Source organism: Choloepus didactylus, chromosome X, assembly GCF_015220235.1.
Source record: "Choloepus didactylus isolate mChoDid1 chromosome X, mChoDid1.pri, whole genome shotgun sequence".
Taxonomy (NCBI): Eukaryota; Metazoa; Chordata; class Mammalia; order Pilosa; family Megalonychidae; genus Choloepus; species Choloepus didactylus.
The window spans coordinates 150,544,432-150,557,892 of NC_051334.1; the positions used below are offsets into that span (position 1 = coordinate 150,544,432).

The 13,461-nt window shown below is 36.4% G+C and overlaps 1 protein-coding gene across 5 annotated transcripts in view; it reads left to right on the plus strand.

Moving 5' to 3' along the window:
* The window catches only part of STAG2 (stromal antigen 2), a 221,514-nt gene that overhangs the window by 154,521 nt on the left and 53,532 nt on the right, over window positions 1-13,461 (plus strand). For all 5 annotated transcript variants that reach the window (XM_037822197.1, XM_037822201.1, XM_037822198.1 and 2 more), the window contains exons 13-16: window positions 1,191-1,298; window positions 2,300-2,411; window positions 11,917-12,034; window positions 12,740-12,843. In XM_037822197.1, coding sequence (XP_037678125.1) covers window positions 1,191-1,298; window positions 2,300-2,411; window positions 11,917-12,034; window positions 12,740-12,843 — 442 coding nt within the window. The remainder of the gene's footprint in view (window positions 1-1,190; window positions 1,299-2,299; window positions 2,412-11,916; window positions 12,035-12,739; window positions 12,844-13,461) is intronic.

Genomic DNA, 13,461 nt, shown 5'->3' on the forward strand with positions numbered 1-13,461 from the left:
TTCCTCATTTTGTTCTGATATTTTTATGAAGGGTGATACATATAGCTATTTATGTTGATTCAGCAAAGTATATACCTAATAATAGAAACTTGTTGGGAACATTCCTTCTTAAAAAGTTGAAGAAACTACTGGTTTCTTTACTAATAAATTACTACAGATATACAATACTTTAGCTGATTTTATTCAATGTATGCAAATTAAGTAAATTAAAGTGCTTTTAAAACTATATTTTAGTTTAGCTTCTCTCAAAAAGTACTATTTACTTGTACATCAGATTTATGGAAGCCTTGAGCACAAAAGAAAACAAGTAAAAAGGGTCTGAGCCGTTCAGTTCAACATCTAATGTTTTTAGGCTTTTATCTCTCGAGGTGATCCTATGATCCTATATTTACATATAATGCTAGAAACCTAGGTAATGTATATTACAGTAAGTTAAAAGCATATTAGGATGGAAGGGACTGCCAGAGGCTAGAACCTTGAATGTAGCCAGCAAGGGAAGAACCCTACAAGGTTTGCCTTGAGTTACTGTGGTTGATCGACCTGATAATGACTGTGATTCACCAAGAAAATTTTCTTAGGTTTATTGTGTTTTTTTAAAATAAAATCGGGAAAATGAGTACTATATTTTAATAAGATTTTTCAATGATTGCAAATTAGAGTTCTTTGGCACTTGAATTTTAATTATTTGGAAAATCCATTTGCATTGCCTTATATGGTATTCAGTAAATGGCAGATGAAGTACTCCTCATTGATATGAGATAACTTGGGGCATTAGTTTGTCTTTCCTTAATATAACTCTGAATTATATATAAAGTGTTCTTTCTGATTAACTCTAAGGTCTTAGTGTGCTTCCACTTTAATTTCTATAGCAGTTTTTATTATTTTGTCTTTGTTTCCCTTTAGCATCTGTGTCACATTATTGCTTCTTTTAATATATTTGTTTACATTCCAATATTCAATAATTTTGCCTCCCATTTTTCTTGGATCTTAATAAAATACTCTGCTCTTTTGTCAGCAAGCTTTTACTGGCAGATGATAATCAAATAAAATTGATTTCTTCTTTTTTAGTTTCTTTAACACAAATTTATGAAAGTTTACTATTTTTAAATGTATGAGCATGGATTTTTATACTCTTATTACCCTTAGAATTATGATATTATTAAAAACTAATACTGCTTATTTCTTTTCAGGAGTAGTGAAGAAGTTCTTACTGCAGAAGATTGTGAAAATGTATATCATTTGGTTTATTCAGCTCACCGGCCAGTAGCAGTAGCAGCTGGAGAATTTCTTTACAAAAAGTAAATCTAAATTTTTGTTACTCATTTTCTAAATCACACTTTTATAACAGTAATTTGTGTTCTACATCATATTAAAAATACATATGACTTTACAAATTATGCAATACAAATCGAAGTGAAGTTTTCACACTTTACTGTTTCCTTCAAAAGTTTAGATTTTCCCCCTCCAATTCCTTTAATTTATTTAAGTTAAATCTTTTAAAGGGAAACGTACCCATATCTTTAATAGATATTGCTTAAACCTATGTTTACTTTGCTTTAGAAAATATTAAAAAGTTCTGCCTCAAGTACTTAATGTAGTTTGACATTAGAACTCCAAGAATCCTACCATCTCTTTAATGGCGCTATTTAACATCTCAGATTTGGTAGTATGAATAGCATTGTGACTATGATCACAGGAAACATTCAGCAAATGCTGTGGCTTTTGGAGAGAACAGTTTGACTAACCACATGTAGTAAACTTTATTGTCAAATTTTATCAAGGTGCCCATTGTGGCAGAAGTAGTTATTAGAAAGAGTAGATGGTGTAAAACAGTCATACTACAGTTTTCTGTTCATTATTATCTGGCGTTTGAGGAAAAACAGACATCACATCCATAGAAAGAGGCCATTAAGTTCCGACATTGGGATAATTAATTGTAAAAGAAGGATAAAGGAAAAGATATGTACAATTTTAAAGAGAAGAATATATGTCTTAGTTCTATGTGTGTAAATGGTGTAACTTAATCAGTGTAATACTTTCCCAAAAGGAAACAGTTGCATATAATGCAGTAAGGTTTCTAAAAGAATTCACAACTCAGCACATTTAACTTGAGAATTTAGCTGGGGACTAAGGAGGACAATCAAGTGCAAAATGAAAAGGATTATATACTTGAAGTGTTCTGTAACTCCTTTGTTAGATACTTGAATATGGATCCAGACAGTTAAGTGTTTTTGATTAGGAAATAACTTACTTTTTTTTTTTTTTTTTAAAGAAAGTAAACATTTTGCTTTGTTCATAGGCTCTTCAGTCGCAGAGACCCAGAGGAGGATGGAATAATGAAAAGAAGGGGAAGACAAGGTCCAAATGCTAACCTTGTTAAGACATTGGTTTTTTTCTTTTTGGAAAGTGAGGTTAGTTGATATTATTTATTTTATATTTATGCTTGAAAAAAATTTGGAGAAGTGATTAAAATAATGTACGTCTTAAAATTTTTCTGCATATGCAGTAAATGTTGAGTAGAGTGGCAATCTACCCATTCCACAAAAAAAGATTTTAAGTGCTTTTTGCTTTTAGTAAGATGTTCAAATAATAGAATTTATGTGTAGGCTAAAAACAAAAATTTTGTAGTCAGAAAGACCTGGTTACCAATTACTTAATAATTTGTACAACCTTAATGTAGTTACTCTTTCTAAGCCTCATGTGGGTAATAATTTCTCAAGTATTACTGAGGTAATCCATATAAAACTCTTAACACACAACTTAGCATATTGTAAGTTCTCAGTAGTTGGTATCTGCTATTGCTATTGTTGTAAATGTCGTTTTAGATTTAGCAACAGCTTTTACATCTCCCTCAGTTTGAAAATCTCCCTGTTAAGCAGATTTTGAGAAGGTTCACATATATTTTTGGTGTTCATACTATTCATTATTTAATGAGTGTTAGAGCCTTTTAATTTAATTTTTTAATTATTGGTTCCTAGAAAGTAAAAATACAGTTGGTTTTTGTGTATTGATCTCATGCTCTGCAAGTTTATTAATTCACTTTTTATTAGTAATTTTTAAATAGATTCCTTAGGCTTTTCTACAGTACACAATCATGTCATTTGCAAATCAAGATAATTTTACTTCTTCCTTTCCAACATTTATGCCATTTATTTTTTCTTGTTTGAATTGGTTAGGACCTCCAGTAGGAAGTTGACTAGAAGTGGTGAGACTGGACATCATTGCATCGTTCCTAATTTTAGGGAAAAAGCATCCAGTATTTTAATATTAAGTATATTGTTAACCATTGGTGTTGTGTAGATAATTATCATTAGACTGAGGGTCTTCCCTTCTCTCCCTTCTTTTCTGAGAGGTTTTATCATGAATGGATGTTGAATTTTGTCAAATGCTTTTTCTGCAGCTCTTGAGATGACTATTTGATTTTTTTTTTTAATCATTTTATTGAGATATATTCACATACCATGCAGTCATACAAAACAAATCGTACTTTCGATTGTTTACAGTACCATTACATAGTTGTACATTCATCACCTAAATCAATCCCTGACACCTTCATTAGCACACACACAAAAATAACAAGAATAATAATTAGAGTGAAAAAGAGCAATTGAAGTAAAAAAGAACACTGGGTACCTTTGTCTGTTTGTTTCCTTCCCCTATTTTTCTACTCATCCATCCATAAACTAGACAAAGTGGAGTGTGGTCCTTATGGCTTTCCCAATCCCATTGTCACCCCTCATAAGCTACATTTTTATACAACTGTCTTCGAGATTCATGGGTTCTGGGTTGTAGTTTGATAGTTTCAGGTATCCACCACCAGCTACCCCAATTCTTTAGAACCTAAAAAGGGTTGTCTAAAGTGTGCATAAGAGTGCCCACCAGAGTGACCTCTCGGCTCCTTTTGGATTCTCTCTGCCACTGAAGCTTATTTCATTTCCTTTCACATCCCCCTTTTGGTCAAGAAGATGTTCTCCGTCCCACGATGCCGGGTCTACATTCCTCCCCAGGAGTCATATTCCACGTTGCCAGGGAGATTCACTCCCCTGGGTGTCTGATCCCACGTAGTGGGGAGGGCAGTGATTTCACCTTTCAAGTTGGCTTAGCTAGAGAGACAGGGCCACATCTGAGCAACAAAGAGGCATTCGGGAGGAGGCTCTTAGGCACAACCATAGGGAGGCCTAGCCTCTCCTTTGCAGCAACCGTCTTCCCAAGGGTAAAACCTGTGGTAGAGGGCTCAACCCATCAAACCACCAGTCCCCTATGTCTGTGGTCATGTTAGCAACCATCGAGGTGGGGTAGGCGAATACCCCTGCATTCTCCACAGGCTCCTCAAGGGGGCACTACATCTTTTTTTTTCCCTTGTATTTCTTTTTCTTTTTTTTTTTTTTTAACTTTCCCTTCTTTTTTAAATCAACTGTATGAAAAAAAAGTTAAAAAGAAAACAAACATACAATAAAAGAACATTTCAAAGAGACCATAACAAGGGAGTAAGAAAAAGACAACTAACCTAAGATAACTGCTTAACTTCCAACGTGTTCCTACTTTACCCCAAGAAAGTTACCTAATATAGCAACATTTCTGTGAACTTGCTCCTACTATATCCATCAGAAATTAACAGACCATAGTCATTCCTGGGCATCCCCAGAACGTTAAATAGCTTATCTGTTCTTCTTGGATTATTGTTCCCCCTTCCTTAATTGCTCTCTATTGCTAGTTCCCCTACATTCTACATTATAAACCATTTGTTTTACATTTTTCAAAGTTCACATTAGTGGTAGCATATAATATTTCTCTTTTTGTGCCTGGCTTATTTCGCTCAGCATTATGTCTTCAAGGTTCATCCATGTTGTCATATGTTTCACGAGATCATTCCTTCTTACTGCCGCGTAGTATTCCATCGTGTGTATATACCACATTTTATTTATCCACTCATCTGTTGAAGGACATTTGGGTTGTTTCCATCTCTTGGCAATTGTGAATAATGCTGCTATGAACATTGGCGTGCAGATATCTGTTCGTGTCACTGCTTTCCGATCTTCCGGGTATATACCGAGAAGTGCAATCGCCGGATCGAATGGTAGCTCTATATCTAGTTTTCTAAGGAACTGCCAGACTGACTTCCAGAGTGGCTGAACCATTATACAGTCCCACCAACAATGAATAAGAGTTCCAATTTCTCCACATCCCCTCCAGCATTTGTAGTTTCCTGTTTGTTTAATGGCAGCCATTCTAACCGGTGTTAGATGGTATCTCATTGTGGTTTTAATTTGCATCTCTCTAATAGCTAGTGAAGCTGAACATTTTTTCATGTGTTTCTTGGCCATTTGTATTTCCTCTTCAGAGAACTGTCTTTTCATATCTTTTGCCCATTTTATAATTGGGCTGTCTGTACTATTGTCATTGAGTTGTAGGATTTCTTTGTATATGCAAGATATCAGTCTTTTGTCAGATATATGGTTTCCAAAAATTTTTTCCCATTGAGTTGGCTGCCTCTTTACCTTTTTGAGAAATTCCTTTGAGGTGCAGAAACTTCTAAGCTTGAGGAGTTCCCATTTATCTATTTTCTCTTTTGTTGCTTGTGCTTTGGGTGTAAAGTCTAGGAAGTGGCCGCCTAATACAAGGTCTTGAAGATGTTTCCCTACATTATCTTCTAGGAGTTTTATGGTACTTTATTGTATATTGAGATCTTTGGTCCATTTTGAGTTAATTTTTGTGTAGGGGGTGAGGTAGGGGTCCTCTTTCATTCTTTTGGATATGGATATCCAACTCTCCCAGCCCCATTTGTTGAAAAGACCATTATGGCTCAGTTCAGTGACTTTGGGGGCCTTATCAAAGATCAGTCGGCCATAGATCTGAGGGTGTATCTCTGAATTCTCAATTCGATTCCATTGATCTATATGTCTATCTTTGTGCCAGTACCATGCTGTTTTGGCAACTGTGGCTTTATAATAAGCTTCAAAGTCAGGGAGTGTAAGTCCTCCCACTTCGTTTTTCTTTTTTAGAGTGTCTTTAGCAATTCGAGGCATCTTCCCTTTCCAAATAAATTTGATAACTAGCTTTTCCAAGTCTGCAAAGTAGGTTGTTGGAATTTTGATTGGGATTGCATTGAATCTGTAGATGAGTTTGGGTAGAATTGACATCTTAATGACATTTAGCCTTCCTATCCATGAACATGGAATATTTTTCCATCTTTTAAGGTCCCCTTCTATTTCTTTTAGTAGAGTTATGTAGTTTTCTTTGTATAGGTCTTTTACATCTTTGGTTAAGTTGATTCCCAGGTACTTGATTTTTTTAGTTGCTATTGAAAATGGTATCTTTTTCTTGAGTGTCTCTTCAGTTTGTTCATTTCTAGCATATAGAAACATTACTGACTTATGTGCATTAATCTTGTATCCCGCTACTTTGCTAAATTTGTTTATTAGCTCTAGTAGCTGTATCGTCGATTTCTCAGGGTTTTCTAGATATAAGATCATATCGTCTGCAAACAATGACAGTTTTACTTCTTCTTTTCCAATTTGGATGCCTTTTATTTCTTTGTCTTGCCGGATTACCCTGGCTAGCACTTCCAGCACAATGTTGAATAACAGTGGTGACAGCGGGCATCCTTGTCTTGTTCCTGATCTTAGAGGGAAGGCTTTCAGTCTCTCACCATTGAGTACTATGCTGGCTGTGGGTTTTTCATATATGCTCTTTATCATGTTGAGGAAGTTTCCTTCAATTCCTACCTTTTGAAGTGTTTTTATCAAAAAGGGATGTTGGATTTTGTCAAATGCTTTTTCAGCATCTATTGAGATGATCAATTGATTTTTCCCTTTCGAGTTTTAATGTGTTGTAATACATTGATTGTTTTTCTTATGTTGAACCATCCTTGCATGCCTGGAATGAACCCCACTTGGTCATGGTGTATGATTTTTTTAATGTGTCTTTGGATTCGAATTGCAAGTATTTTGTTGAGGATTTTTGCATCTATATTCATTAGGGAGATTGGCCGGTAGTTTTCCTTTTTTGTAGCATCTTTGCCTGGTTTTGGTATTAGATTGATGTTAGCTTCATAAAATGAGTTAGGTAGTGTTCCATTTTCTTCAATGTTTTGAAAGAGTTTGAGTAAGATTGGTGTCAGTTCTTTCTGGAAAGTTTGGTAGAATTCCCCTGTGAAGCCATCTGGCCCTGGGCATTTATTTGTGGGAAGATTTTTGATGACTGATTGGATCTCTTTGCTTGTGATGGGTTGGTTGAGGTCTTCTATTTCTTCTCTGGTCAGTCTAGGTTGTTCATATGTTTCCAGGAAATTGTCCATTTCTTCTACATTATCCAGTTTTTTGCCATACAGTTGTTCATAGTATCCTCTTATAATTTTTTTAATTTCTTCAGGATCTGCAGTTATGTCACCTTTTTCATTCATTATTTTGTTTATATGGGTCTTCTCTCTTTTTGATTTTGTCAGTCTAGCTAGGGGCTTGTCAATCTTGTTGATCTTCTCAAAGAACCAACTTTTGGTGGTATTTATCCTCTCTATTGTTTTTTTGTTCTCTATGTCATTTATTTCTGCTTTAATCCTTGTTATTTCTTTTCTTGTACTTGGTTTAGGATTGGTTTGCTGTTCATTTTCTAGCTTCTTCAGTTGATCCATTAGTTCTTTGATTTTGGCTCTTTCTTCCTTTTTAATATATGCGTTTAGTGCTATAAATTTCCCCCTTAGCACTGCTTTTGCTGCATCCCATAGGTTTTGGTATGTTGTGTTCTCATTTTCGTTCGTCTCTATATATTTAGCAATTTCTCTTGCTATTTCTTTAACCCACTGATTGTTTAGGAGTGTGTTGTTTATCCTCCAGGTATTTGTGAATTTTCTAAGTTTCTGATGGTTATTGACTTCTAATTGTATTCCATTGTGGTCAGAGAATGTGCTTTGAATAATTTCAATCTTTTTAAATTTATTGAGGCTTGTTTTATGTCCCAGCATATGATCTATTCTGGAGAAAGTTCCATAAGCACTAGAAAAGTATGTGTATCCTGGTGATTTGGGATGTAATGTCCTGTAGATGTCTGTTAAATCTAATTCATTTATCAGATTGTTTAGGTTTTCAATTTACTTATTGGTCTTCTGTCTGGTTGATCTATCTATAGGAGAGAGTGATGTGTTGAAGTCTCCCACAATTATTGTGGAAACATCAATTGCTTCCTTTAGTTTTGCCAGTGTTTCTCTCATGTATTTTGTGGCACCTTGATTGGGTGCATAGACATTTACGATTGTTATTTCTTCTTGCTGAATTGCCCCTTTTATTACTATGTAGTGGCCTTCTTTGTCTCTCAAAACATCCCTGCATTTGAAGTCTATTTTATCTGAGATTAATATTGCTACACCTGCTTTCTTTTGGCTGTAGCTTGCATGAAATATTTTTTTCCATCCTTTCACTTTCAGTTTCTTTGTGTCCCTGTGTCTAAGATGAGTCTCTTGTATGCAACATATTGATGGTTCATTTTTTTTTATCCATTCTGCGAATCTATATCTTTTAATTGGGGAGTTTAATCCATTTACATTCAACGTTATAACCGTGAAGGCATTTCTTGAATCAGCCATCTTATCCTTTGGTTTATGTTTGCCATATTTTTCCCCTCTCTCTATTAATATCCTTTATTGTACCCATACCGAATCTCTTTAGTACTGAACCTTTCTCCAAGTCTCTCTGTCCTGTCTTTGTTTCTCTGTCTGTAGGGCTCCCTTTAGTATCTCCAGTGGTGCAGGTTTCGTTAGCAAATTCTCTCAGCATTTGTTTGTCTGTGAAAAATTTAAGCTCTCCCTCAAATTTGAAGGAGAGCTTTGCTGGATAAAGTATTCTTGGCTGGAAATTTTTCTCGCTCAGAATTTTAAATATATCGTGCCACTGCCTTCTCGCCTCCATGGTGGCTGCTGAGTAGTCACTACTTAGTCTTATGCTGTTTCCTTTGTATGTGGTGAATTGCTTTTCTCTTGCTGCTTTCAGAACTTGCTCCTTCTCTTCTGTGTTTGACAGTGTGATCAGTATATGTCTCGGAGTGGGTTTATTTGGATTTATTCTATTTGGAGTTCGCTGAGCATTTATGATTTGTGTATTTATGTTGTTTAGAAGATTTGGGAAGTTTTCCCCAACAATTTCTTTGAATACTCTTCCTAGACCTTTACCCTTTTCTTCCCCTTCTGGGACACCAATGAGTCTTATATTTGGACGTTTCATATTATCTATCATATCCCTGAGGTCCATTTCGATTTTTTTCAATTTTTTTCCCCATTCTTTCTTTTATGCTTTCATTTTCCATTCAGTCATCTTCCAGGTCACTGATTCGTTGTTCAACTTCCTCTAGTCTTGTACTATGAGTGTCCAGAATCTTTTTAATGTGGTCAACAGTTTCTTTAATTTCCATAAGATCATCCATTTTTTTATTTAGTCTTGCAATGTCTTCTTTATGCTCTTCTAGAGTCTTCTTGATTTCCTTCATATCCCGTACTATGGTCTCATTGTTCATCTTTAGTTCTTTGAGTAGCTGCTCTAGGTGCTGTGTCTCTTCTGGTCTTTTGATTTGGGTGCTTGGGCTTGGGTTATCCATATCGTCTGGTTTTTTCATATGCTTTATAATTTTCTGTTGTTTTTGGCCTCGTGGCATTTGCTGAACTTGATAGGGTTCTTTTAGTGTTTGTAGACCTATTGAAGTCCTTATCTCTAATTTATCAGATCTACAGCTTCGTGGAGTACACTTTCTCTAACTAACCAGCAGGTGGCGTCCACGAGCCACCTGTTCTCCACAAGCCAGTTCTCCCCTGCTTAGCCTTTTTGGTGAGTGGGGGAGTGAGTCTTGTGGGGCCCAATTGGTGTACCAAGCTTGCCTGTGTAGTTGGTGTTGCCTGCCCTGTATGTGGGGCGTGTTTCTGGGCAGTCGGGGAGGGGGGGTGGCCCTAACAATCAAATCTCCCTGGTGATCCTAGAGTTTTAAAGCTGCTGCAATAGTCTAATCCTTCAGTTCAGTCCTGCCACAGTTTGTCTCTGCCACTGACCCACAAGTCCTTGGTATTGGCGTATGGCTCCTGAGACTTGCAAGTGGGCCCCTCTTCCAGGCTGTGCACCCCGGGTCCTCTGTTGAGGGATGACTGTGCTATGTCACAGGTGAGTGCCGTCCCCTCAGGGCAGTTCTGGGCTGCTGGGCTGTGTAGGGAGGCTCCCAGTCTGCTCAAATGATGGCTGAATGGGGCTTTGTTAATTCACACTGCTCCACCTTCCCAACTCTGGGACAATCAGCTGAGGTTGCAGGGAAGGCTAATGTCCACGCCCAGTTTTGTGGTGTGTGCCTGTTATTTGAAGCACTTCCGTCACACTGGGTTGTCTGGGGCAGCTCTGGGCTATGGGGCTGGCGATGGGCAGGAGTGTTTCCTGTCCACCAGGATGGTGGCTGTGAGCGGACACCCCCGTTTTCTTGGGAAGTTGTGGTGTTTAGTGAATTTTCTCAGCCACTGAATTATTGCCTTTTGTCTCAGAGCTCTCTTAGTTCTGCTCTTGACTTGACGTGCCCAAATTGAAAGTCTTTGAAGCTTTCTGTATTGGGCTTCTTAGAGTAATTGTTTTAGAAAAAGAAAAAAGGATTAAAAAAAAAAAAAAAAAAAAAAGGGTCCTCCTCAGAGATCTAATGTGTTATTGAAATGCTAAGAAACAAAGCAACCAGGGCCATTAAGGAAAGGTCCACAGGGCAGAGAGATCGGCTTTTCTTCGGGATTTGCATATGCGCCTTAGGGCCTGAGCTCCGCCCTTCCCCTTTCTGTGTTCACCAGAACTCTAAAAATCCTCTGCTTTTATTTTGGAGTTTTTCGTGTTGTTTTTTTTTTTCTATGCCTGTCTCCTCTCTGCTGGGCTGGCTGCTCACAGATTCTCTGGTGTCTGGTCTCTGTCTATCTATGGTTGGAGTCTGGATCAGTAGAATGAGTTTCCGATAAGAGCAGCCACTGCAGTTCTCCCTTCTCCTTCCCGGAACTGACAGCCCCTCCTCCCAGGGGACTGAGCCTGGCAGGGAGGGGCGCGGGTCCCCTGGCCGCAAAAACTTACAGATTTCGCTGATCTCAGCAGTTCGACATTTTCATGAGTGTTGTATGAAGTATGCCCAAAGACAGATTGCTCTGTGGTGTCCAGTCCACGCAGTTCTTGGCTTTCTACCTACTTTCCTGGAGGAGTAACTAAAACATACAGCTCACCAGTCTTCCCGACTATTTGATTTTATCTTTTATTATGTTAGTGTGTTGAATTATGTTGATTGATTTTTCCAGTGTTGAACCATTTGTATTCCTAGGATAAACATTACTTGGTCCAGATCTGTTAATCTTTTTATTTATTGTTGGATTCAATTTGCCAATTTTGGAGGATACACCCTCTATGTTTGTGAGGGTATTAGTCTATAGTTTTCATGCTGGACCCCTAAAATAAGTTGGGAAATGGAGAGCCTTTTAAGCTTTGCAGAATGATGAGAAATTATTTGCTTATAAAATTGAATTGACAAGTAAACACATTTTATGTTTTAATCAGCCATTATCACTCTCATTCAGTTAAAATAAATACATAGTATGTTTTAGAATAGAGAGTAGTTAACTGATGTAGAATTTGGTCCAAATAGGCAGTAAATATGCTTGTAGTGTTTTAAAAAATAATTATCATATTAATGTTTTAATGATTATTATGAGAAATGTTTAATGATACCACCTAATAGGTTTACTTAATACTGAACAGCAAGCTAAGGCAGTTTCTCCTCTTATGATTTTATCTTAGTCCTTTCTTCCACTTGATCTCAAAAATACATCACTCTTTGAGAGTTTGCACATGGCGCCAGCAAAGCTTCAATTCTTTTTAGTTAAAGCTAGTATGGTATTTGTCTAAGAGCGCATTGCTCTTTTTAAAATTTTAGTTACATGAGCATGCAGCATACCTTGTGGATAGCATGTGGGACTGTGCTACTGAGCTGCTGAAAGACTGGGAATGTATGAATAGCTTGCTGCTGGAGGAGCCACTTAGTGGAGAGGAAGGTAAGGACATTTAATGATGGTATTTTTGTTGTCTGGACAAATTTTATATTTTTCTTCTTCTTTTTTAAAAATTATAGAAGTTTTAAGTTTGCAGAAAATAGTTCCCATGTACTGCCCCCACATCAACACATTACATTAGTATGGTACATTTCTAACAATTGATGAAAGAGTATTATAACTGTACTATTAACTATACTCTGATTTACACTAGGGTTTCCTGTTTGTATTGTACAATACTATGGTTTTTAAAATTATTTTAAATTTTTATTTTTCAGACAATTTTGAAAATAGATTTTTCTCATTCTATTTGTTTATCCTTTTATTGTTAAAGTAATTGATATAAAATTTTAGTGCATACTTTTTTTTCCACACATGATTATGCTATGTAGAAAGGTGTAATTGCTGTCAACATTTTTTAATTTTTTTGTGCCTAGGTTCTTTTTCACTCTCTCTCTCTCTCTCTCTCTCTCTCTTTTTTTTTTTTGCTTGAATCTGTGCACCAGTGGTGGACAGACTTAGAATGCGAAGGGGTTTAGCAAGGTTTAACTTGTTCTGATCCTTTCAGTGATGGAGTAAGGGGATTATCTTATATTTTTTAGTGCATTAGATCTGATTCTGCTCACAGGAAGAAGAAATTGTTATGTAATGATTACATGAGGCATAGAGGAGAAGAGATAGGTTAACTCTTGCTGATTTTTTTTTCAGCATTAACAGACAGACAAGAGAGTGCTCTGATTGAAATAATGCTTTGTACCATTAGACAAGCAGCTGAATGTCATCCTCCAGTGGGAAGAGGAACAGGCAAAAGGGTATGCTAAATATATTTTCAGTATCCTAAACTATATTTCTCCTTTTCCAATATCTTTTTCAAAATTCTTATTGCTTTTAATCATAGAACAAAAAACTTTAAATCTTACATGTCATTTTTCAGATAACCTTTGCTTATAAATATGTGCTAGAACTATATTTTAAAAATGTAATGTGGTAACATATATATAACATAAAATGTGCCATTTTAACCCTTTTTAAGTGTACAATTCAGTGGTATTAATTACAGTTAAAATGTTGTGCTGCAGTTACCACCGTCTATTACCAAAACTTTCTCATCAACCCAAAACAGGAACTCTGTACCCATTTAGCAATAACTCTCCATTCTCCCTCCCTCTAGCCTCTGGTAACCTCTAATCTGCCTTCTTTCTCTATGAATTTTCTTCCATATATTTCATATAAGCAGAACTGTGCAATATTTGTCTCTTTGTGTCTGGCTTATTTCAGTAAGCATAATGTCTACAAGGTTCATCTATGTTATAGCATGTATCAGCACTTCTTTTTATGGCTGAATAGATATTCCATTGTATGTCTGTACCACATTTTGTCTATCCATTCATTGATCAGTGGACACTTGGGTTGCTTCCAACTTTTGGCTA